Source organism: Schistocerca americana, chromosome 1, assembly GCF_021461395.2.
Source record: "Schistocerca americana isolate TAMUIC-IGC-003095 chromosome 1, iqSchAmer2.1, whole genome shotgun sequence".
NCBI classification, from domain to species: Eukaryota; Metazoa; Arthropoda; class Insecta; order Orthoptera; family Acrididae; genus Schistocerca; species Schistocerca americana.
This window is the reverse complement of record NC_060119.1, coordinates 608,542,259-608,569,782: the sequence shown is the minus strand read 5'-3', so window position 1 is coordinate 608,569,782 and position 27,524 is coordinate 608,542,259. Positions and strand designations below refer to the sequence as shown.

General features: G+C 39.1%; 1 protein-coding gene across 1 annotated transcript in view; it reads left to right on the top strand.

Moving 5' to 3' along the window:
- LOC124607240 (ATP-binding cassette sub-family C member Sur) overlaps positions 1–27,524 on the top strand; it is a 410,012-nt gene that overhangs the window by 174,609 nt on the left and 207,879 nt on the right. The window contains exons 9-11 of the mRNA XM_047139518.1: positions 2,119–2,280; positions 13,252–13,567; positions 22,628–22,733. Coding sequence (XP_046995474.1) covers positions 2,119–2,280; positions 13,252–13,567; positions 22,628–22,733 — 584 coding nt within the window. The remainder of the gene's footprint in view (positions 1–2,118; positions 2,281–13,251; positions 13,568–22,627; positions 22,734–27,524) is intronic.

Here is a 27,524-nt window from a genome sequence, read left to right as displayed (position 1 = left end):
ATCAATGAGTCTGATGGGATTACAAGACTTGATTATGTAAGATTTGCTAGTGCTGGGTCAGACAATATGGTGATACACAATATAGATTGAGATCAGGTATAAAACAACCTTCTCTGTGGGTCCCAGTATGAATTGCTGCGAAAAAAGGGGTGGGGAGGGGGTTTGGGGGGTGGGGAGGGGGTTGGGGGGGGGGGGGGATTCATTACACAAAATCCAACAACATATGCTATAAGAGCCATGGGTAGAAGTAGCCAGATGTATGTGGTACTTCATGACCTTTGAATAGTTCTGTATTACACAGATGCTTACTAAACAAAATAAGTGGGTGGGAGACAGTGATCTGTTACTGGGTTGAAAACTTCTTGTTACCCTGGACGGATAACCATGCAGAGATACAGGAGTAATTTCAGGTACAGCCTAAGAAAAGAATGGTATCAGAATGACTGTTCATTGTTGTATCTTAAAGACATACCAAGCAAGTAGTGCCAGTTGCATTCTCTGTCTTTGTGAATGATGTAGCCATCTACGAGGAACTGTTATCCAATGAAAATTGTGGTGAATCCCAAACAGATTTCCAGAGAAATATAAAGTTATGTATTTCACCTAAGATTAACATGCCTTTGAAAGCAGAATTAATGAGTCATAACTGGAGTCAGTCTAGTAAAGCAAAAATGATAAACAACATATGAGGGTTGGAACTTAAATAGTGGCAACTATTTATTCGCAACTGATACAAAAGAGTTACGTGTTTGCACCTGTTACTGTCCTTCAAAGTAATCACCAGCATTGTGTAGAACCTGTTGCTAGCAATGTGGAAGGCATAGTCTGTTGATGGTGCGAATGGAGCGGTCTAAAGTTATAGTGATTCTCGTGTAGGACTGTGATGGTGTTATCCTAATGCATTATGTTCCTCCATGGCAGATCGTCAATGCACAGTATTACTATTCGGTTTTGGAGCATCACCTGCGACCAGCTTTGTGAAAGAAGCAGCGACACTTTCTGCGCAATCAATCCATCGTTTTGCACAACAATGTGCAGGTGCATACAGCGCAAGCTGTGGCTGCTCTGTTCGGTGGATGGGCCTGGGAAGTACTGTACCATTCACCATACTCCCCGGACTAAGTCCTTGTGACTTTGATTTGATTCTGAAGATGAAGAAACCACTTCGTGGCATTTGCTTCAGAACTGTTCCAGAGATTCGACAGGCAGCAGACCACTCCATTCGCACCATCAACAGATCAGGCTCTGCTAACGGTATACTATGCCTTCCACATTGCTGGCAACAGGTTCTGCGCAACTCTGGTGACTACTTTGAAGGACAGTAACAGGTGCAAATATGTAACTCTTTTGTATTGGTTGTGAATAAATAGTTGCCACTATTTAAGTTCCAACCCTCGTAGATGTAATAATGTAGAGAGGTATGGAGTGAAATGATCATGTAGGTTGAACTGTAGCTAACAGGAATGAGAAGCTTTAATTTATTAGTAGGATATTGGGAAACTGTTGTTTGTCCATAAAAGATATCACTTAAAAAACACTTGTACCCCTTATAATGGTGTACGTGTTCCTGTGTATGGCATCTATGTCAAGTTAGACTAACAGATGGCATCAAGTATGTATGAAGAGAGGGAACATACTTACAAGCATACTTGTTTAACTCATAAGGGACTGTAACATAAATGCTGAAAAATCTCAGTTAACAGATATTTGAAGAAAGATATATAATATATTGCAAAAATCTACTTAGAACATTCCAAATGCTTATTTTCAGAGAAGACCCAATGAATGTTCTTTTTGCCTTTATGTATTGTTGCCATGGACTGTTTGAAGATAAAATTAGACTAATATGAACACATGTAGCAAGATATAAGCAGTCATTACTTCAGTGCACCATATATGAATAGAACTGGCAGAAATCTTCTAAATGATGGGAAAAGTACTTTCTACCATGTATTTCATAGTGATTCACACAGCTATACTAAATGTGCAGAACAATCTGAATGTGATGTGGAAGAAGATATATCATGTAGAAACAGGCTTCATGTTTTGTTTTACATGTATTTTCATGATTTAGATTGTGAAATAATAGTTATTTTTCTTCATTTTTTGTTGCTTTAGGTGAGTACCAGGAGATTACAGGAGTTTCTTTCCCTTCCAGAAACAGGCAGTGGTTTGCACAATCATCAACATTATATTGAATCTAAAACTGTTTTTAAGAATCTTGGCAACAGAAACATCACCAATAAAGGATATACAATTATGCCTGTCAGCAGTAAAAATGTATGTATATATCATACAGTTCACAGGTTTCACTGTCAGTTTGCCAGTAATGCAAACATTTTTTCATTTCCTTAATTTATTTCATGCATTTCATGTTGGGCAGTAGTAGAGCATTTTTTTTTCCATTTAAATACTAATGTATGTAGTCATAAAGAAAGTAGATAAATTAAAAAGCACCATAAATATTTCATATTAATTTTCTGAGTGTCACTACTAATTTAGCTATCCATCCATTTCAAACACTTTTGCCAGTGCAGAAGGTGAGATTTCATTGCTGCCGATAGGTACATTAAGGTAAATATTTAATACACACAGCACAGTTAGAGATGGTTGTTTATGTTTGACGTCAATGTGCAGAAACCACTAAACTGATGGCAGGTGACAGCACTAGCAGTGGAGTATATATAAAGCTTGTCAGTGAGAAGGGGGGGGGGGGGGTTCTAGAAAAGAGTGCAGTCACTGACATAATTGGAAAAATGGAGAGATTTATCTGGGGTTGGCTAAGTTTATAAAATGTTTGGGTGCCAAATGTGGTTAAAGGATACTGTGCATGCCAAACGACACTATCCAAAACCCATGCTAAGGCAACTGTGGTGTGACAAGGGCAATAGATGACAGGTGTGAATGATGGCTGCAGAGGGGTGAATGGGCAAAATGACATGCACCTGTTGAGAAACTGGTCATCTAGATGAACTAAGAGGCTACCAACAGTGTCTCCTTAATGACTGTTCAGCAACTGTTGCTGTATAATGACCTCCATAGCAAGCACTTCATTCTTACACCTATGCTAACTGTTGTTCATCAACAATAAAGACTGGAATTTGCATGCCAGTATGATAACTAGAAATGCACTGAGTGGTGACAGGTGGCCTTTTTCAGATGAATCACATTTTATGCTACATTGGACATATGGCCATTGGCGTGAACGGCATGAAAAGTGTGAAAGCAATCACCCTGCAACCAGGAGGGAGCGTTATGATCTGGAGAATGTTTTCATGGCATTCCCTGGCTGATCTTGTCATTCTGGGAGGCACAATAGATCAAACTAATTATGCCTCTATCCTTGGAGGCCTTGGAGTTGGTTTTTCCTTGGCACAAAGGCATCTGCCAACAGGACAGTGCAATGTGTCACACAGCTTGCAGTGGACATACGTGTTTTGAAGAGTACCAGGATGAGTTCACTGTACTCATTTGGCCACCTAATGCCCAAGATTGAAACCCAATCAAGAACTTGTGGGACCACCTCATTCGGGCTGTTCATGGCATGGATCTTCATCCTAGAAACCTATAGCAGTCACCTGTGGCTCTAGAGTCACCATAGCACCACATCCCTCTTGGTGCTTTCCACAACCTCAGTTTTAAAAATATTTTTTGTTTTATAAACAGCTCATCTTACTTCTTGACATAGTCTCCTTTCTGTCAAATTCTGTAAAATAATGATTGAGTGCAACTATCATTTCCTCATATATGAAAATGTTGTCCCAGCAAGCCAAAGTTTCAATTTAAGGAAACAGGAAGAAGTCATTTGGGGCTAGGTCTGATGAATAGGTTGGATGAGGAAACAATTCAAAGCCGTTTCAATTTAAGGAAACAGGAAGAAGTCATTTGGGGCTAGGTCTGATGAATAGGTTGGATGAGGAAACAATTCAAAGCCCACTGCATGCACCTTCACCACTGTTATCACTGATAGTGCATTATCCTTGTGAAATAGCACTTTGTTTGTGTGCCAACCTTGGCCTTTTTTCAGCCAGTGCAAGATTCAAATGATCCAACAGTGAAGCATAATAAGGTCCAGTTATTGTTCTGCCTTTTTCCAAGTATTCTATGAGGATTATTCCTCTAGACTCTAGTGTCTAATAATGGATCCAAGTTTCATCAACAGTCACAAATCAGTGCAATAAAGTCTAGTGGATTGCAATTACATGTCACTAGACATTCTGTTGAAATATTGTGCTGGATGCTGGTTGACTGTGAGCAATAGTGGCACCCACCTGACACGCAGCTTCTTCATAGTAAATTCTCTCTGTAGAATATTATGCACTCACTAAGCTAAGATGCCTACAGTCTCAGCAATTGCATGAATTTTTATTCACTGCTCATCCAGAAGACTCACCATTGTGAATAATGTATTTGTCAAATAACTGAATCCATTATTGGAAACATTTTTTTTTATATATTCATCTGCAATGATAGTTAATGGTTTCTCACTCATTTCTTTCTTGTTTGCTTTTATGTAATTAAATCAATGACCTGCTCCTCTTCATGTGCAGAAACAGGAAGCAGTCACGTGGAGCTGTTCAGGTTGGTAGGGTGTGTGAGCCATGGGAGTCATGCTGTTTTAGGCCAAAAAGTAGCACATTAGATGCGGAGTTGGCAACTTGTCTGGAAAACCTGGAACATTAGTAATTATCAGAAAAACTTAAATTACTGGAAAAGTCCAGTAGATCTTAGGGAATTGTGAAAGACTCAGAAAATACTGAGAGACTACAGGGGGAGCTGAACTGTTCATTGATGAGAAGAAATATTCTGAGTTATTTTGTTGTGAACCACTTTGGGATTCTGTTCCTAGAAATTGGCTCTGTACCTGTGTAAGGAGAGGGTGAAGAAGGGTACTAAACTGCTGTGGTGTTTGTTTATTGATCATTGTTGTTGTTGTGGTCTTCAGTTCTGAGACTGGTTTGATGCAGCTCTCCATGGTACTCTATCCTATTGCAACCTCCTTCATCTCCCAGTACGTACTGCAACCTACATCCTTCTGAATCTGCTTAGTGTATTCATCTCTTGGTCTCCCTCTACGATTTTTACCCTCCACGCTGCCCTCCAATGCTAAATTTGTGATCCCTTGATGCCTCAGAACATGTCCTACCAACCGATCCCTTCTTCTGGTCAAGTTGTGCCACAAACTTCTCTTCTCCCCAATCCTACTCAATACTTCCTCATTAGTTATGTGATCTACCCATCTAATCTTCAGCATTCTTCTGTAGCACCACATTTCGAAAGCTTCTATTCTCTTCTTGTCCAAACTATTTACCGTCCATGTTTCACTTCCATACATGGCTACACTCCATAGAAATATTTTCAGAAACGACTTCCTGACACTTAAATCTATACTTGATGTTAACAAATTTCTTTTCTTCAGAAACACTTTCCTTGCCTTTGCCAGTCTACATTTTATATCCTCTCTACTTCGACCATCATCAGTTATTTTGCTCCCCAAATAGCAAAACTCCTTTACTACTTTAAGTGTCTCATTTCCTAATCTAATTCGCTCAGCATCACCCGACTTAATTCGACTACATTCCATTATCCTCGTTTTGCTTTTGTTGATGTTCATCTTATACCCTCTTTTCAAGACACTGTCCATTCCGTTCAACTGCTCTTCCAACTCCTGTGCTGTCTCTGACAGAATTACAGTGTCATCGGCGAACCTCAAAGTTTTTATTTTTTCTCCCTGGATTTTAATACCTACTCCGAACTTTTCTTTTGTTTCCTTTACTGTTGCTCAATATACAGATTGAATAACATTGGGGAGAGGCTACAACCCTGTCTCACTGCCTTCCCAACCACTGCTTCCCTTTCATGCCCCTCGACTCTTATAACTGCCATCTGGTTTCTGTACAAATTGTAAATAGCCTTTCGCTCCCTGTATTTTACCCCTGCCACCTTTAGAATTTGAAAGAGAGTATTCCAGTCAACATTGTCAAAAGCTTTCTCTAAGTCTACAAATGCTAGAAACGTAGGTTTGCCTTTCCTTAATCTTTCTTGTAAGATAAGTCGTAAGGTCAGTATTGCCTCACGTGTTCCAACATTTCTACCGAATCCAAACTGATCTTCCCTGAGGTCGGCTTCTACCAGTTTCTCCATTCGTCTGTAAATAATTCGCGTTAGTATTTTGCAACTGTGACTTATTAAACTGATAGTTCGATAATTTTCACATCTGTCAACACCTGCTTTCTTTGGGATTGGAATTATTATATTCTTCTTGAAGTCTGAGAGTATTTTGCCTGTCTCATACATCTTGCTCACCAGGTGGTAGAGTTTTGTCAGGACTGGCTCTCCCAAGGCCGTCAGTAGTTCTAATGGAATGTTGTCTACTCCCGGGGCCTTGTTTCGACTCAGGTCTTTCAGTGCTCTGTCAAACTCTTCACGCAGTATCGTATCTCCCATTTCATCTCCATCTACATCCTCTTCCGTTTCCATAACATTGTCCTCAAGTACATTGCCCTTGTATAGACCCTCTATATACTCCTTCCACCTTTCTGCTTTCCCCTCTTTGCTTAGAACTGGGTTTCCATCTGAGCTCTTGATATTCATACAAGTGGCTCTCTTTTCTCCAAAGGTCTCTTTAATTTTCCTGTAGGCAGTATCTATGTTACCCCTAGTGAGACAAGCCCCTACATCCTTACATTTGTCCTCTAGCCATGCCTGATTAGCCATTTTGCACTTCCTGTCGATCTCATTTTTGAGACATTTGTATTCCTTTTTGCCTGCTTCATTTACTACATTTTTATATTTTCTCCTTTCATCAATTAAATTCAATATTTCTTCTGTTACCCAAGGATTTCTGCTAGCCCTCTTCTTTTTACCTACTTGATCCTCAGCTGCCTTCACTACTTCATCCCTCAGAGCTACCCATTCTTTTTCTACTGTATTTCTTTCCCCCATTCCTGTCAGTTGTTCCCTGATGCTGTCCCTGAAACTCTGTACAACCTCTGGTTTAGTCAGTTTATCCAGGTCCCATCTCCTTAAATTCCCACCTTTTTGCAGTTTCTTCAGTTTTAATCTACAGTTCATAACCAATAGATTGTGGTCGGAGTCCACATCTGCCCGTGGAAATGTCCTACAATTTAAAATCTGGTTCCTAAATCTCTGTCTTACCATTATATAATCTATCTGATACCTTTTAGTATCTCCAGGATTCTTCCATGTATACAACCTTCTTTTATGATTCTTGAACCAAGTGTTTGCTATGATTAAGTTATGCTCTGTGCAAAATTCTAACAGACGGCTTCCTCTTTCATTTCTTTCCCCCCAATCCATATTCACCTACTATGTTTCCTTCTCTCCCTTTTCCTACTGTCGAATTCCAGTCACCCATGACTATTAAATTTTCGTCTCCCTTCACTACCTGAATAATTTCTTTTATCTCATCATACATTTCTTCAATTTCTTCATCATCTGCAGAGCTGGTTGGCATATAAACTTGTACTACTGTAGTAGGCACGGGCTTCGTGTCTATCTTGGCCACTATAATACGTTCACTATGCTGTTTGTAGTAGCTTACCCGCATTCCTATTTTTTTATTCATTATTAAACCTACTCCTGCATTACCCCTATTTGATTTTGTATTTATAACCCTGTATTCACCTGACCAGGAGTCTTGTTCCTCCTGCCACCGAACTTCACTAATTCCCACTATATCTAACTTTAACCTATCCATTTCCCTTTTTAAATTTTCTAACCTACCTGCCCGATTAAGGGATCTGACATTCCACGCTCCGATCTGTAGAACGCCAGTTTTCTTTCTTCTGATAATGACGTCCTCTTGAGTAGTCCCCACCCGGAGATCCGAATGGGGACTATTTTACCTCCGGAATATTTTACCCAAGAGGACGCCATCATCATTTAACCATACAGTAAAGCTGCATGCCCTCGGGAAAAATTACGGGTGTAGTTTTCTCTTGATTTCAGCCGTTCGCAGTACCACAACAGCAAGGCCGTTTTGGTTAACGTTACAAGGCCAGATCAGTCAATCATCCAGACTGTTGCCCCTGCAACTACTGAAAAGGCTGCTGCCCCTCTTCAGGAACCACACGTTTGTCTGGCCTCTCAACAGATACCCCTCCGTTGTGGTTGTACCTACGGTACGGCTATCTGTATCGTTGAGGCACGCAAGCCTCCCCACCAATGGCAAGGTCCATGGTTCATGGGGGGAGGTTATTGATCATGGCAACCTCAAATGTAGTTATTGATTTGGGGAATCTCTGTTATTATCCATTGGTTCTTGGGCTTCAGGTCCATTTTCAATTTCAGGGTTGTGTACATGATGAAGCATAACATGAATGTGAGAATTTTTCATACAGCTGTGTATACATCACACATAAGAACATTGTTTACTCAGAGTAGGTGGTACTGGATGTAATCTGCATAACCAGAAATCTGGATAATCCAGAAATGGTCTATTAAATACGAAATCTAATATGTACTACAGTATACAAAGATTTTACTGTGGCACTAACAAGAAAAACATTTTTCGCACTTAAGCTATACTTACTGTAGTCTACTGACATTTATTTACTGACATAATGTCTATGTTTCTTTTGTTTCAAATGTCTGTGGCATCTGAGAGCAGCATGATAATGTAGATGTTTCACTAACTTGTTACCAGCAGATGTTCTAGGTAAACCAATAGTTTTTCCAGCCATTGCCTCTGCAAGAAGCATTATTTATTCCCCTGAAACACCACCTTTATTGTCCACTTCACCATAAGAGTATCTAACAGGAGGAAATACAAATTTACTCGTTGGTTGTCATGCTGTAACCAGCATCACTATCATTCTGCAACCAGGCATCTGTGTCGCCATCATCTACATGTTTGCTAACATTTCAAGGAGTTCAAAGATATTGATAACTTCACAAACTTCAGCAGTGGGCTCACAAACAGCAGGCCATACTGTTTTTTGTGTCTACAGAATCAGTAGTTCAGTAACTAGGTCTCAAGAAGATGCAACCATAAAAACCACATTTTAGATATTTACCGATCACTTACTTACTAACCCAGGCTGGCTGTGAAGGTAGTATTGCCATCGGGTACCTTGCTGTTTAAGTTTAGTGCCTTTTTCTGAAAGATTGCACCAGATTCTGGAACACCATGTTCTTTTTTCTCAATGAGCCAAACAAATAATGCTTCATCTAGTGTTTCATTTCTTGCTATCCTATTGTACCATGGAGCTGCAAACTGTCTTTAATTATCATTTTGAAGCAGAAGTCTTCAATTTATTTTTGATTCTTCTTTCTGTCTGACACGGGTGATTTTCTAAACCATATTCTGCTGGTATGTTTTTCAGCAGTTCTCCTTTGTTTACTCTGTTTAGCACTTTCAAATTTTTGCCCATCAAAACAGTCACTTTCTTTCATTTCAAAGTCATTTCACTCATTGCACTCAAAACACAGGAACAAAAGAACAATATTGGTACAGCAGTTATTAAATGGTGATTTAGCTCATATAATATAAGTTTATTTTAACATTGTTTAATTAAACTAAGATTATACTGTGATTTTGCTCATATATGTTTACCTTGGTAACATAAAGATAGTTATCCTTTACATATGTATAAAGTACACTACACACCTGTTCATGTTATGGAAATCAGCACACCCACTTGAGGGTTAATTTTGTTGCAAAGTAGTACTCTGCTGTCTTTCTCATTATGTCATGCTTCAAGTTAAAAATGACCTTAGGGTCAAAAGAATATGGTTTGAAACATGAGTCTCATTGCTCGTTTTATTGTTATTACAGTCCAGTGACAACAGTTTGAAGTGTGTTGCTGTGAGGATTATCGTATGCTTGAGGTCATCACAAAATGACACTGCATGGCCTGGGATGGTGGCAAAGGAATATGCAGGGGCTAGAAAACCTTATAACTTACTGGTACAGAATTGTTGATAAAATTCTAAGTACTAGCTGTACTTTGAATAATTGCTAATAAGTGATGTGACAATTAAAAAAAAATAATTTGCACCCAGGATAACTAGTAAAGTAAATCTTCCTCTCACATATGACAGAAATTGGTTCAGGGAAATTGGGAATTTCAATTGGGGAAAACCAGGAAGCTCAGGTAAATCTTTTGATGTAATCCTGAGATGCCTGTGTGAGCAGCATTGTCACGGGGTGAAAGCAGCACTTCATTTGCCAAAGATTGGGTCCTTTTGGACATATACTGCTACTCAATCTTCTCAGAGTCTCTAAATAGAAACTTGATTAATGATCTGATCTTCATAATTAACTTGGTATGTACTATTTCCCTCACATCAAAATATCAGTCAACACCTTCGTAGTATTTGACTTCACTTGATGAGTTCTTTTATTTGTAGGTAGGGTGACCAGATTTTCCATGGGAAAAAATAGGGACATTTGCAAAAAATTTGGATAAAAAATGGGACAAAATAGGATACTAGACAAAAAGAAAATATTATGTAAAAATGACTGCATTGATTTACTAAAATAAATAAAAACTAAAGTTTATACATAGAAAAAGCACATATTTTAACAAGATGCTTCAAAACATGCTTGTAATGGCACTGTATCATATGATAATTCATTGTTTTTCCAATAAATGATTATAATTCAAAATATTGAGAGTAATAGAATGATTTCTAACAAATGAACAGTAATGTAGACATAAAAAAGTTTCAAATCATTAAGATATTGCTTCAGGAACATTGCTACTAACTTTGTGCTTATCAGAAAACCTAATATTTTTCAAAATTGGTTAATAGCATGTTATAGAATTCCTTGCAGGTAAGATCTTCATAATGAGCCTTAGCTTTTACATTTGCTTCAATAGTTTCAGCAGTAAAATGGTTTTCTCATCAATGCAAATGGAATTCACAATTGAAAATACCCTTTCCACAACAGCATTTGCGCCTGGTACATGAAGTGCCTATACTTTAAGTGATTGGAATACATCACACCATCTCTTATCTGTTTCCAAATTAGCTTTTTTCCATTCTTCAAGTTTCTTAGATACAAAGTTGTTCATGCATCCTACCTCATCAAATAATTCACCTTCACCTGTCTGAAATGTTGTACCTGAATCTACTGTCTAAAGAAATTTCAGACAGAATGAGATTTTCACTCTGCAGCAGATTGTGCGCTGATATGAAACTTCCTGGCAGATTAAAACTGTGTGTCGGTCTGAGACTCGAACTTCGGACCTTTTCCTTTTGCAGGCAAATGCTCTATCATCTGAGCTACCCAAACATGACTCACGCCCCATCCTCACAGCTTTACTTCCACCAGTACCTTGTCTCCTACCTTCCAAACTTCACAGAAGCTCTCCAGTGAACCTTGCAGAACAAGCATCCTGGAAGGAAGGATATTGTGGAGACATGGCTTAGCCACAGCCCAAGAAATAGAAATTTTTAGTGTTACTCAATGGAATGATTTTAGAGTTTGAAATGGAGAAATCACAAAAGTGTCATAAAATAAATTGGTAATTGTCTTGTGTTTTGACTGAGTGAAAATACCTTCCTTTTTCAAGTGAATTAAAATTGAAATAATTGAAGTTTGAAATTTACTAAATTTCCTGTTATTGATTTTTTCTTTAAACAGCTCTAACTTCTCAGTTGGTTCTGTAGCTGAAATTGTGGTTCTTTCCAACTTTTGGCTTGAATTTGAAAACATTTTCAATTGGCTTTGTGTGAAATGAAGTTGAAGAAGTGACTGTGGGTTCCCAAAAACTGTTTCAGCGTGTAGAGCACCTATCTTGAGACAGAAAATAAGATTTAAAAGGTTCACACATGTCAGTAACTCTTGTAGTTCCTGGCAACATTAACAACTATCTAGTTTTAATACTATGTAGAACTTGCTTGTATTCGGTATAAACAAAATCCCAGAATGATTTCAGTTTCTCCACACTAACACACAGACACACACACACACACACACACACACACACACTCTGTGTCAATGTGAAAATATTGAAAAATTTTATGCAGCATTCTTTCTATGTCAATGGAGAAGAATGTCTGAACTCTGTAAGTTTATAATAATAAAGTTATTGGTTTCTCAGCTAATTCCAAACAATAGTTTTTTAATTAAAAACAAATTAGATTTTTATTGTTTTTTTTTCCTTTTTCACAAGTAAGGGCTTAGGAGTATGCCTTACCCTTCTCTTATGGAGCCCAAATTACAGACCAGTCGTAATTTTGTACAATGGAGCCAAACTATGGGGTAATCAAATGAAAAAAAAAAAAAACCTGAAAAATACGAGCCGCACTACTGTACAGCTTCACTGGGCCAGCTGAATAAACAGACTGTAACTGTGTGTGTGTGTGTGTGTGTGTGTGTGTGTGTGTGTGTGTGTGTGTGTGTGTGTCAGTATAGTATAGCTTGTTAAAGGATTTGTATGAAAGCTAGCAAAATTTTCATTCTTTTTCATCTACTTGTTGGTGTCTCAACAGTTCTACTATTCAATGAGTTCTTTCCTTGATTCTTAAAGTATTTACATCTGTCACAACCTCTCATACCATATTAATTATATTTGTTTATTCCAAGATATAACAGCTGTAACTAATTTTGTAATTGATAACAAGACTCAGTCACAGTGGTAGTCCTTCCATACTTAGTAGTAACTGACAAATAATTATAGTTGTTTTCTGGCTGTAAGGGACTCAGATGGTGTTATTAAAGGATATGTCTGCCCTTTAGTGAAATTCATTCCAGAGGGTATAGTTTTATGTGTGAGGAAAATATGCCAGTACCTCACTTTATCCGTATATGAAATACTGTAGTTCTTCATGTGACAGTTTTTATTTATTAAAAAATATTTATTTTATGATAAATATTTCAGCCTTTTTGAAAAAGATGCCAAAATGGACCACTGACCATATTACACTTTATTTTTGGTGATGGCATTTATATGAGTTTATGCCAACTTAATTATCTCTTATATTTTAGATTTGTTAACATGGAGCTCAATTTTGCAGCATTGTTCTGTCTTAAAATAGCCTGAAATAAACCACCAATTCAAATTATGTTTATCAGTGCATTTTAAAAAAGCATTTATCACAAACGTTTGACCAGCTTACCACAAAAAATTTGGCTTAGCAGTTTATTTTCTTATTTTGAATACCTATCTTTTAATTTTCGTGGAGGATTTTTCATCCATTACACTCCATAAAAATTTTCACACAAACACTCACTTTATTAAAAGTAAGAACTGCTTTTGAATAACAATTCAAATACAGGTAAACAGCACACTTAAACTGAGAGAAGAATATTCTGACAGTGTGTTCAGCTTGCACGATATTCCTGAAAGTAAAGAGTGGCAACATACTGATGAGGAAGATGGCACAGATGATAATGAGGATGAAGAAGATGATAATGCTGATGATGTGAATGAAGATGCTGTTAGAAAAACAAACAATAAAGAGAGTGTTGTCAGTGGAGACTTTTCTAACAGTGAAACAGATACAGTTGTTTCTGTAAGAAATGGTGTTTTTTCATGGAGTGAGCAGTCAAGACTTAATACCCTTACATTAACAGATGTTACTATTCCAAAAGGTAATTTGAATTATTACTCAGTTGTAACTTAATACACTATTATTATGTTATGAAAACTATTTCTAATCCCTGCAGTAATTTGAAATTAATTATTCTGTGTAGAAATTTCATACGTTTATTTATTTTGTTCATTCATTGATATATACATCACCTTCCATGCATTCTGTCATGAAGCAGAGTCTTCAGGGATGTGGAATAAGTCAAGTTTTACATTAACACATGAAATCAACCTACCACTGCTGTCTGCTTTTGTTAAGAACATTAACAACAAATTATGAGTAGTGCTAACTTGCTTAAAGCAATAATTAAGGTAATTACTTCTAGATTACTTTATATATGTACTAGAAAACTTGGGAATGCTTCACAAATGCTAAATAGGCATGGGAATTGGATATACATCCTAAAGTCCTTCTCCTCTCTCTTTCAGTCCATCTCCTCCTCCCCCTCTCTTTGGCCATCTCCTTCTCCTGCTCCTCCCCCCTCTCTCCATCTCCTCCTTACCCTTCTCTTTGTACATCTCCTCCTCCTCACTCCCGTCTCTCTCCATCTCCTTCCCCCTCCCTCTCCATCTCCTCCTCCCCCACTCTCCATCCATCTCCTCTTTCTCCCTCTCTACATCCCATTTCCTCTCTTCTGTCCAACTTCTCTTCCTGGTCCCCTCTGTGAACTTGAGCCTCACTTATTGTTACTGTAAATGAAATTTCTATTGGGAATTGAAATCACATAAAAGAATGAGTAAATTGGCTGGGATCATGTGTACGTGGAGTTTTGTTGAGAGACCTCTTCAGCTCCTGGATTTGTGAGTACAGAAGCTGAATGATAGTATTTTACTTAGTTTTAATCTGCAAATGGATAGGATGACAAAGTTTTGGGTGATACAGTTTCTGTAGTAGTACTCTAACCCTGAGCCGATAAACCAAAAATTCAACTTCCCTGTTTTCTGTTAAAACAACTGTGAGATAGAAAACAAAACATCATACTGTTGTGTATACAATGTTTGTTTAAAATTATGTATAAGGAGAAGGAATTTATATGGGAGAAACAATCTGTCTATTGTTTTAATGCTCTATTATCATAGTTAAAACTGATGGTGACAAAGAAAGTGAAACCACACATTATCACAGCCGAGCATTTTTTTTCGCAGTCAGTTTTAACAGAAAATCTGTACATTGTTGTCTAAAAAACTATATCTATGTCTGTCTGAATATGTATTAGAATATTGTGTACAATTTTGAGGTAAAATGGTCAAGAACTTTTCAGAATTTTTTGCCAACAACATTTCCCTGTCATGTACTACATGTACTAGATATAATCATTAGTCTATGTCCATCCAAAAGTTAATTAGAGCGTCATGTTCAAATCTGAAGAAAATCAGTCAAGAGCTTTTTGAGATTTTTAGTAACAATGTTTCCCATTTATACATATTTATTAGAGGATTGTATAAAAAATTGAATTTTGAGATTTTTGGTAACAACACTAAACAACTACTTGTCTTTATATAGTAGTGTAGATGAATTATACCCAAATCCATATTTAGATTCAAGGATTGAAAAATTCTGTTAGCTGCATGGTCATGTATTATTCTGGTCTTCAGTCTGAAGACTGGTTTGATATGGCTCTCCATGCTACTCTATCCTGTGCAAGCCTCTTCTCTTCATCTTATCTCATTCTACAATCCCCACCCCCACAATACCCACCACCACTACATTGGTGATCCCTTGATATCTCAGAATGTGTCCTATCAAACCACCCATTCTTCTAGTCAGATTGTGCCACAAATTTCTTTTCTCTCCAGTTCTATTCAGTACCTCCTCATTAGTTATGTGATGTATCCATCTAATCTTCAGCATTCTTCTGTAACAACACACTTCAAAAGCTTCTATTCTCTTCTCATCTAAACTGTTTATCATCCATGTTTCACCAACATACATGGCTGCACTCCATACAAACTCTTTCAGGAAACACTTACTGGCACTTAAATCTATATTTGATGTGTATGAATTGTATGAATTTATCTACATTTTATATCTTCTCTACTTTGGCCATTATTAGTTATTTTACTGCCCGAATAGCAAAACTCCTCTACTACTACAAGTGTCTTGTTTCCTAATCTAATTCCCTTAGCATCACCTGATTTAATCTGACTACATTCCATTATCTTTGTTTCACTTTTGTTGATGTTCATCTTATATCCTCCTTTCAAGAAACTGTCCATTCTGTTCAACTCTTCTTCCAAGTCTTTTGCTGTTTCTGTCAGAATTACATTGTCACCTGCAAACCTCAAAGTTTTTATTTATGCTCCCTGGATTCCAATTCCTACTCCAAATTTTTCTTTGGTTTCCTTTACTGCTTGCTCATTGTACAGACTGAATAACAGCAGGGTTAGGCTACAACCCTGTCCCACTCCCATTCCAAGCACTGATTCCCTTTCACAGCCCTTGACTTTATTACTGCTGTCTGGTTTCCGTACAAGTTGTAAATAGCCTTTTGCTTCTTGTATTTTATCCATGCTACCTTCAGAATTTCAAAGAGGGTATTCCAGTCAACATTGTCAAAAGCTTTCTTAAGTCTACAAACACTATAAATACACTCCTGGAAATGGAAAAAAGAACACATTGGCACCGGTGTGTCAGACCCACCATACTTGCTCCAGACACTGCGAGAGGGCTGTACAAGCAATGACCACACGCTCGGCACAGCGGACACACCAGGAACCGCGGTGTTGGCCGTCGAATGGCGCTAGCTGCGCAGCATTTGTGCACCGCCGCCGTCAGTGTCAGCCAGTTTGCCGTGGCATACGGAGATCCATCGCAGTCTTTAACACTGGTAGCATGCCGCGACAGCGTGGACGTGAACCGTATGTGCAGTTGACGGACTTTGAGCGAGGGCGTATAGTGGGCATGCGGGAGGCCGGGTGGACGTACCGCCGAATTGCTCAACACGTGGGGCGTGAGGTCTCCACAGTACATCGATGTTGTCGCCAGTGGTCGGCGGAAGGTGCACGTGCCCGTCAACCTGGGACCGGACCGCAGCGACGCACGGATGCACGCCACGACCGTAGGATCTTGCGCAGTGCCGTAGGGGACCGCACCGCCACTTCCCAGCAAATTAGGGATACTGTTGCTCCTGGGGTATCGGCGAGGACCATTCGCAACCATCTCCATGAAGCTGGGCTACGGTCCCGCACACCGTTAGGCCGTCTTCCGCTCACGCCCCAACATCGCGCAGCCCGCCTCCAGTGGTGTCGCGACAGGCGTGAATGGAGGGACGAATGGAGACGTGTCGTCTTCAGCGATGAGAGTCGCTTCTGCCTTGGTGCCAATGATGGTCGTATGCGTGTTTGGCGCCGTGCAGGTGAGAGCCACAATCGGGACTGCATACGACCGAGGCACACAGGGCCAACACCCGGCATCATGGTGTGGGGAGCGATCTCCTACAGTGGCCGTACACCACTGGTGATCGTCGAGGGGACACTGAATAGTGCACGGTACATCCAAACCGTCATCGAACCCATCGTTCTACCATTCCTAGACCGGCAAGGGAACTTGCTGTTCCAACAGGACAATGCACGTCCGCATGTATCCCGTGCCACCCAACGTGCTCTAGAAGGTGTAAGTCAACTACCCTGGCCAGCAAGATCTCCGGATCTGTCCCCCATTGAGCATGTTTGGGACTGGATGAAGCGTCGTCTCACGCGGTCTGCACGTCCAGCACGAACGCTGGTCCAACTGAGGCGCCAGGTGGAAATGGCATGGCAAGCCGTTCCACAGGACTACATCCAGCATCTCTACGATCGTCTCCATGGGAGAATAGCAGCCTGCATTGCTGCGAAAGGTGGATATACACTGTACTAGTGCCGACATTGTGCATGCTCTGTTGCCTGTGTCTATGTGCCTGTGGTTCTGTCAGTGTGATCATGTGATGTATCTGACCCCAGGACTGTGTCAATAAAGTTTCCCCTTCCTGGGACAATGAATTCACGGTGTTCTTATTTCAATTTCCAGGAGTGTATATGTTTTCATTTCCTTAAGGTATCTTCTAACTGAAGTCATAGGATCAGTATTGTCTCATGTGTTTCTACATTTCTTCAGAATCCAAACTGAGCATCTTCTACTGATTTTTCCATTCTTCTGTAAAGAATTCATGTTAGTATTTTGGAACCTGGTAGTTTTCAAACCTGCTTCCTTTGGAATTGGAATTGTTATATACTTCTTTAAGTCCAAGGATATTTTGCCTGTCTCATACCTCTTGCACACCAGATGGAAGAGTTTTGTCATGGCTGGCTCTCCCAAGGCTATCAGTAGTTCTGACGGAATGCCATCTGTTCTTCTTGAAGTGTCAAGTCTCCTGTGTCACCTTCATCTGCGGCCTCTTCTTTTTCTATAATATTGCCTGCAAGTTCATCTCCCGTGTATAGACTCTCTATATAATTCTTCCACCTTTGAACTTTCTCTACTTTGCAAAGTACTGGTTTTTCATCTGAGCTTTTGATGTTCATGCAGCTGCTTCTCTTTTCTCCTAAGGCCTCTTTAATTTTCCTGTAAGTGGTCCCTAACTTTTCCCCATTTCCATTTTGCACTTCCTGTAAATCGCATTTTGTAGATGTTTGTATTCCCCTTTTGCTTCATTTACTGTATTTTTGTATTTTCTCCTTTCATCCATTAAATTCTGTATCTCCTGTGTTATCCAAGGATTTCTACTTGACCTTGTCGTTTTACCTATTTGATACTCTGCTGCCTTTCATCTCTCAAAGCTACCCATTCATCTTCTACTGTATTCCTTCCTCCTGTTCTTGTAAATTGTGGCCTAAAACTCCCTCTGAAACTCTCAACAACCTCTGGTTCTTTCAACTTATCCAGGTCCCATCTCCTTAATTTCCTACCTCTTTGCAATTTCTTCAGTTTTAATCTACAGGTCATAACCAATAAATTGTGGTCAGAGTCCACGTCTGCCCCTGGAAATGCTTTAAATTTAGAATCTGGTTCCTATCTCTGTATTACCATTACATAATCAATATGAAATTGTATGGAGCCTTCTTTCATGGTTCTTAAACCATGTGGTAGCAATGATTAAATTACAACACCTGTTCAAAAAATTCCAGAACATTATCCACAAAATTTGTCTATGCTTACCTTTTACACGTTTTGCATGGTCTCCTTTGAAATACTGTCCTCCACAATTGGTACACCATTCACAATGCCATTTCCATTTCCAGAAGCAGTATTTGATGCCTCTTGCTGGATTGGATGGATTGCCATATGCGAATTTTCTTTTGTCTTGTCTGTCATTGCAAATCTTCACCTTTTCAACAGGGTTTTCAATTTTGAAAATAAAAAAAGTCCACAGGGGCCAGCTCTGGAGAGCACAGAGGATGAAACAGCTTTTGTGCATGTATTTGCGGGTGCATTATCATGATTCAAGAGCCATGAATTGTCTCACACATTTCAGGCCATTTCCTCCTCACATTTTCTTGCAGGCATCGCAACACGTACCCGTAGTACCATCAACCAACAGTTTGTCTCTGTGGCGTGAATTAATGATGAACTAATCCTTCAAAGTCAAAGAAAACTATCAATGTGGCTTTGACATTTGACCTGACCTGATGAGCTTTTTCTGGCCTTGGAGAACCCATTGTGAATGTCGAACCTTGGTCTCAACATCATAACCAAAGACCCATGTCTCTTCACCACGTATGCACCACCTATGATTCTCTTAAGTAACATCTCATTCTCATTTGCACAATCCAGAAACTCTTCACAGATTGCAAGGTGGTCTTGACTCATGAGCCATGGGACGACAAACTTGGCAGCAACTTGACACATTCTGAGATGCTGTGTCAGGATTGCATGACATGATCCAACTGAAATGTTACAGTTTTGTGCAATCTCTCAGACATTTAGTCTTCAATTGGGACTCACAATTTCATTGACATTCCTGACATGAGTGTTATCAGAAGACATTGAAGGGTGCCCTGAAAAAGGGTCATCCTTAACTTCCGTCAAGCCATTTTTAAACTGTGTGAACCATTCGTAACAGTGAGTGTGGCTTAAGAACTCATTGCTGTAGGCTTCCTGAATCATTTGGTGTTTCTCTGTAAAGGTTTGCTTGAGTTACATGCAAAATTTAAAGCAGACGCATTGGTCCTCTAACTCTGACATCTCAAAATTCACAAACTGTGCGAAACAACGTTCTACTTAATACGGCACTGAGCAAAGACTAACAGACATACAAAAATGTAATTTCTGGCAGTTGCACATTAAATAAATGCATGTGCAGTGATGCCAACTGCATTCTGCTCCAACACATCATTGCCATGAAATTTACTGAACAGGCCTTGTATGCTCTGTGCAAAATTCTGCTAGACTACTTCCTGTTTCATTCCTTCTGCCCAGTTCAAATTCACCTACAATTTTTCCTTCTCTTTCTTTTCCTACTATTGAATTTCAGTCACCCATCACTATTAAATTTTCATCTCCCTTAACTATCTGAATAATTTCTGTTATTTCATCATACATTTCCCCAATTTCTTCATCATCTATGGAGCTAGTTAGCATATGAACTTACCTCTATTTGATTTTGTATTTATAAACCAGTATTCACCTGATGGGAAGTCAAGTTTCACCTGCCATCAAACTTAAGTAATTCCCACAGTATCTAAATGTATCTTAACCATTTCCATTTTTAAATTTTTTAACCTACCCACCAGATTAAAGGATCTAACATTCCATGCTCTGATCCATAGAACTGTAGTTTTGTTTCTTCTGATGATGACATCCTCCTGAGTAGCCCCCACTTGGAGATCTGAACGTGGAAGTCTTTTATTTCCAGAATATTTTTCCCTAGAGGATGCCATCATCATTTAACCATACAGTAGAGCTGCATGGCCTCAGGAAAAATTATGGCTGTAGTTTCCTCTTGCTTTCAGCTGTTCATAGTACCAGCACAATAAGGCTGTTTTGGTTGATTTTATGAGGCCAGATCAGACAATCATCCTGACTGTTGCCCCTGCAGCTGCTGAAAAGGCTACTAGCCCTATTCAGGAACCATATGTTTGTCTGGCCTCTCAATAGATACCCCTCCATTGTGGTCGCACCTATGGTACGGCTGTCTGTATCGCTGAGGCACCCAAGTCTAAGGAGTCACATGTGCATGTCCAGATTCTCCTCCCAAATCACTGGATCAGTTTTAACCTAACTTCAGAAAAAAAAGATACAGCTGTCCGCATGAGTAGCAGCAATGTGGAGATACAGGCAAAATCCAGTTTTTCCAGAACCTGGTATATAGGCTGCCCTGCACAATAGAAATTTTGTTTGAGAACGGTATCAGCCTGCCAAAACAACCTGCTTCACAGGGCAACCTATGTGTCAAAGGCAAGTAGTGGTATTATGATCTCTAAAATGTAGGCTGTCCTGCATGACAAGGGGCTACACATGCCAATGAGCATGGCTGGGGCAGGTTGAAATGGGTAGGGGAGGGGATGGACATTGCGAAGGGGAGGAGGAAATGGGTAGAGAGAGAGGAGGAAGGGGAGATGTATGAGGCAGGTGGAAGTTGTAGAGGGGTAGTGGGAATGTGGAAAAGGAAGTAGGGGAGATAAATTAATGTAAATCTCAAGTGACTAGGGCCTCCCGTCAGGTAGACCGTTCGCCGGGTGCAAGTCTTTCGATTTGATGCCACTCCAGTGACTTGTGCTTTGATGGGGATGAAGTGATGATGATTAGGATAACACAAGACCCAGTCCCTGAGCGGAGAAAATCTCCAACCCAGCCGGGAATCAAACCCGGGCCCTTAGGATTGACATTATGTCTCGCTGACCCCTCAGCTACTGCAGATGGACATAGTGGAGATGAAGATGGAAAGAGAGAGGGGGAGGAGGATATGGTCAGAGGGAGGGTGGAGGGAGATAGGAAGATATGGTCAGAGAGGTGGAGATGAACAGACAGAGAGGGAGGAGGGGTTGGCAGATAGAGGTGGGAGGATGAAGTGGACAGACAGAGGAAGATGTGGTCCCAGAGAAGGGGATGAGGAGATGTGTTCAACATAAGTGTTGAACCCATATGTGAGCAAAGCTGTGGGGAAAAGGCTAGTCTACTATAAATGGAACTTGGTATTTACAAATGCAGGTAACAAATGTCTTTGGTAAAGAAAAGCAGGTAAATAGCAGCTCTGTATATGTAACTGTAGGCTTTCCTGGCATAAACTATTGATGAAGGTTTCTCGGGTCTCCAGCCGGGTGGTAGCGTTGATATCTCGTGATGTTTCAGGAAGTGTCATACTACCCATATTTGCCAGATTAATGTTCCACTAAAATATTTATTTTACTTTTGGCTCACAATAAAATGTAAAATAAATATTAGTGTGGAATATTGATATTTTGTTTTTCAGTTCCTCTCTGTACTGGTGGAATATTCCATAAATTTAATACAAATATATTTAAAATGCTTTTTTCAACCTGTATGCAATACTTTGTATTGAAAAATTAACTTTTCTATGTATAACTGGTTCTCATTTTCCATTTCTTACTGTTAATCTTTTTGGTATTTCTGCCATTTTCTTCTCATTCTTTTCTTTGATATCTTATGACTTGAGCATCTGTAGATGAGGGAACATTTTTTTGTTTTCCATGTTGCATAATCTTTTACCATCCCATGCTATTTTCTTTTAAATAATTTTATGTGATTCAGTGGTATGGTGCAAGTCTTTCAATTGGATGTTGCTTTGGTAATGGCAGACTGAATTTTATGTGCCTCTTGGGTCTTACTCTTCAGATACACTGGAGTTTTAATTTCAACAGTTATATTCAGTGTTACTTGTGTTTTAAGTGTGAATCTTTTACTCTTTGCCTGTTCTGTGTCTCTTCCATGAGCCTTGGAAGTATCTTGAGGTAGGAAACCTTGGAGGTTGTTGGTGTCAACTCTTTTATCTTCATGTCAGCATTAACCATGAGTTTGTTTTTATAAATTTAATACGTAGTATTTAGTTGTCTGCTTGTAGTATATAGCTTTGTTTTTTCATGTTTTAAATTACGTACAGAAATATACAATGTTTGATGCTTAACAGGGAAACTGACTGTCATTGTTGGAACAGTTGGAAGTGGAAAATCTTCTCTGCTCTCAGCGATACTTGGCGAGATGCATACCATGAATGGAAAAGTGTCATGGACCAGGTAAATTTTTATTTAAACTTAGTGTTGAATGACAAATTGAAAGTAAATTTATAAGGAACAGTTGATTTCATTTTTCTACAATTTAGGTTAGTGCCTGCTAAGACACACTGAATGCCTCAAAGAAAATGGTTCATTGACATACAGTCGACATGGATTTAGAAAACATCATTCCTGTGAAACACAACTAGCTCTTTATTCACATGAAGTGTTGAGTGCTACTGAAAAGGGATTTCAAATCGATTCTGTATTTCTGTATTTCCAGAAGGCTTTTGACGCTGTACCACACAAGTGGCTTATAGTGAAATTGTGTGCTTATGGAATATTGTCTCAGTTATGTGACTGGATTTGTGACTTCCTGTCAGAGAGGTCACAGTTCATAATAACTGACAGAAAGTCATCAAGTAAAACAGAAGTTATTTCTGGTGTTCCCCAAGGTAGTGTTACAGGCCCTTTGCTTTTCCTTATCTATATAAACGATTTGAGAGACAATCTGAGCAGCCGTCTTAGGTTGTTTGCAGATGACGCTGTTGTTTATTGACTAATAAATTCATCAGAAGATCAAAACATATTGCAGAATGATTTAGAAAAGATATCTGAATGGTGCAAAAATTGGCAGTTCACCCAAAATAACGAAAAGTGTGAGGTCATCCACATGAGTGCTAAAAGGAATCTATTAAACTTCAGTTACACGATAAATCAGTCGAATATAAAGGCCGTAAATTCAACTAAATGCCTAGGAATTACAATTATGAACAACTTAAATTGGAAGGAACACATAAAAAATGTTGTGGGGAAGGCTAACCAAAGACTGCGTTTTATTGGCAGGACACTTAGAAAAAGTAACAGATCTACTAAGGAGACTGCCTACACTACACTTGTCCATCCTCTTTTAGAATACTGCGTCATGGTGTGGGATCCTTACCAGATAGGACTGATGGAGTACATCAAAAAAGTTCAGAGAAGAGCAGCATGTTTTGTATATCACGAAGGGAGAGAGTGCCACTGAAATGATACAGGATTTGGGCTGGACATCATTAAAAGAAAGGCATTTTTCGTTGCGACAGAATCTTCTCATAAAATTTTCAATCACCAACTTTTCTCCGAATGTGAAAATATTTTGTTGACTGTGACCTACATAGGGAGAAACAATCATCACGATAAAATAACAGAAATCAGAGCTCGTATAGAAAGTTATAGGTGTTTGTTCTTTCAACGCACTATACGAGATTGGAATAATAGAGAATTGTGAAGGTGGTTCAATGAACCCTCTGCCAGGCACTTAAATGTGATTTGCAGAGTATCCACGTAGAGAGAGATTCTGGTCATATGTGAAGTATGTTAGCAGCAAGAAGCCGCCAATGCCTTCTCTGTGTGATAGCAATTGAAATACTAGTATTACATAGTATCTTTACTTTCTATTTGCAGAATGATTATGCAGAGAAATTAAATGTGTTCTTGTTGGGATTATAACTTTGAATTGCACCACTAGATTAAATAAAATACAGAAAATAGGAGAAGTATAAAAAAAGCTACATGGATTGGTTTTCTGCAGAAAAGTCAGATCCTTAGATCATCAAGTGTGTAATGACCACACACATAATGATATGTTGGGCCACTTTTGCAGGCAAAACAAGTGGTATTTATTGTTGAACAGATTCTATAAGGATTTAGTATGTGAGCAAAAGATAGAGGTCATCATCATCCCATACACAGGACACTTGTTCCCTGTAAATTATAATGTGGGGATTTGTGGTTTCTGAGATGGCTTTCAGCAATGTCATGAATATTTTCAATGGATCTGGTACCCTGCAAATTTGAGGACATGTTATGAAATTATCACTATACTTCTCAATGCCCTTTGGAATGTTTTAACTTTGTGGCATGTACAATGATATGGCTTGAAACAATCCATACCCATGTGAAAAGAGATCAGGCTTGGGCACAAATGGTCATTGATGTAATATACGTACGTCAAACTTGCAAAGTGCTCTCTGAAATAACTACAGATCTCGCCCAGGCTAACGTCACCCATAATACAATATTGGCACCATCAGTATATATCCAACCCACAATGTATGAGTTAAAGAGCGATTCTGTTGGAGGCAGCATACCTTGACAAAAATGTTGTGTAATTTAACAAGAAGCTTGGATCATCAGAGGTTTGCATTATTCTGTTGTTTAAAGCTAATGTTCCAATGGCCATCCTAGTCCACTTACAGTTATGTTGGATAGTCGTCGAATGAACAGTGAGCTCTGAAACCATTGTTCCTTCCACACCATTGTACTCTGCTGTCATCCCACTACAGATTGCCAATAGTTCTGCATTACAGAAGAGCTTCTTCACTCACCCACATGGGGAAATATTAATGCTGATCCTATACCAATATACTCATTCCTACCAACTGAACCATCAGAGGAGCATAAATGAAAGTGATATGGGAGCAAGAATGGAATTTGGATGAGGAGAAGGAAGAAGAAGATGACTGGAGCAAGGAAGGGTTTAGGAAAGTATTGGCAAGATAAAATGGAGATGACAGAAGCTTATCAGCAGCAGAAGCACAATTGAAAATAGTGCATTATTAATGGCAACAAACAGAGGGGGCAGAGTTTGAGAGCGTGCACATGTATGTGTGTGTGTGTGTGTGTGTGTGTGTGTGTGTGTGTGTGTGTGTGTGTGTGAGAGAGAGAGAGAGAGACAGAGAGAGAGAGAGAGAGAGAGAGAGAGAGAGAGAGAGAGATACAGGGTAGAAGGTTAGAATAAGAAAATTATGAGAACGATGTGAATGGAGAGCGACAAGAGAAAATGGAGGTTAGAGAAATGGAGACGGCAGGGGTAAAGCTAAGATTGGGACCAGGGGAGGCTACAGGGATTGTGGGAATGAAACATATTGTGGAAGAAATTTTCTACCTTGTAAACACCCAGAAGATAGGAAAGGAGAGGCAGTGCATGCTTCTTGGGTTGCTAAATCTACATTTCATTTTGGGAATACCTGCCTTAAAACTGGTGCACCTCATGGATATATGGCTCTTGAAATAAGACCATGATTATGTCTATGTATGTATGTTCCTCTGAATATACTACAATCGTAATATCACTGTACTTTTAATTGTCTAGACTCTACAGGGTAGGGGAAGGCATTCAAAGTGATAGTAATTAATTCTGGTAAGATTTTTAATATTTCATGTTATCAAATTCAGTACTCGTACTCTAAAATGCTCTCTTGTCATCAAGTCATATTGTATAGTTTCTTTCAATATGCAGCTAGATACAATAGGTTTGCTGATTATCACCACAGTACCTAAAAATTCTACATGTAATCAGATGTGTGTGACTGGGCAGGATATCACTAGAACGGCTTTCTTCAGAAGCTTACTTTAAACACTAAAACTTCACAATAATCAATATTTAATATCTTTGGTGTATTGTTCATGGCACAACTGATTGTTGAAATTATGAACATACATAACCCCTCAGTCGTGCCACCCCCACCCAGTCCACACTTCCATGCCATCTTCATCATATGTTGCACCTCACCGGCTCCAGTACCAGTGTGTCACATGATTAGCCTGTGCACCTCCCAGTCCTCCCTCCCACTTCTATCCTGTTCATCTGGTCTCTTCCTTTAAGCCAAAGCTACCCATTTCCAACCTTCTTGCTTCCTGCCTTTCTCCCTCTACTCCCACTTGCCATAACCCCCACCCCAGTAAACCTCCCGAACTGCAATCTCGATACTGTGTGTTCAGCTGGCTCAAAATAGGTGGACAGGTGTGCGTGTGTGTGTGTGTGTGTGTGTGTGTGTGTGTGTGTGTGTGTGTGTGTGTTTGTGTTTTATTCTCAGTGACTGCTTTTTAGTGAGTGGTCTTCTCACTCTTAAATTACGTAACTCATACAAACTCAATATGTTACTCAAAGAAATATGTTTTTCTCCTTGCACACCTCATTCTCCTAATAATGCTATACTCAGCAAATGTTACTCAATTACCTATTATTGTTCTGCATACACTCCAACTATGAATCCAATTTATGTCATGCTTACATTCATACTAGCTTGTTACTACAAAAATGCTGTGGTCTTGACTACAGTGCCAGTAATACTGATTGTTTCAAGGCAGCATTTTTATTTTACTAGACTCACAAAATGCATAAAGAGCTGGTGCTAGAAGAGGAATTCCAAGTGATATGGGTACTGGATTGCCTTTAGAAATCATGATTGTTGTCCTGAGAGATAACTTTGTGTGGAAGCCAAACATGTTTATTTTACTCAGTTGTTTCATATTAGAATGATGTGAAAGTCTTGATACAGATTTGAAGACAACCAGGAAACATTGTGCCAAATGATTAACTTACTGAACACTAATTTTAAGAATAAAAAATAATAAAAACAATAAACAGCAAAAACAACATGCCCAGATGAGTGAAGGAAGTTGAAAATGTTGTGTTACGTTGTAATCCCACTTACTTTAGAAACAGAATATTGCCACATGATCCACCCACTTCATGAATGTAGCTTTGGTTGAACTGTTCTGTATTTGTTTCTGCACTAAGTTACTTAATGACTACCTGTGACCCATGTGCTTTCCATCTGTCAGAAAGTATAGGCAGCCCCAAACACACTAAATCCTGCAGGTAACTGGTACTGCTAATGAACAAAACCTTTAGGTGCAATCCTCTTGCAGATACAAAGTGGATTAATCTAACAACTAAAATTCCATTAGCTTTAATTTTGGAAATGGCGCTGACAGAGGAGAATGTAACATCAAGGTGAAATACATAAGAAAAATCATGGGGAA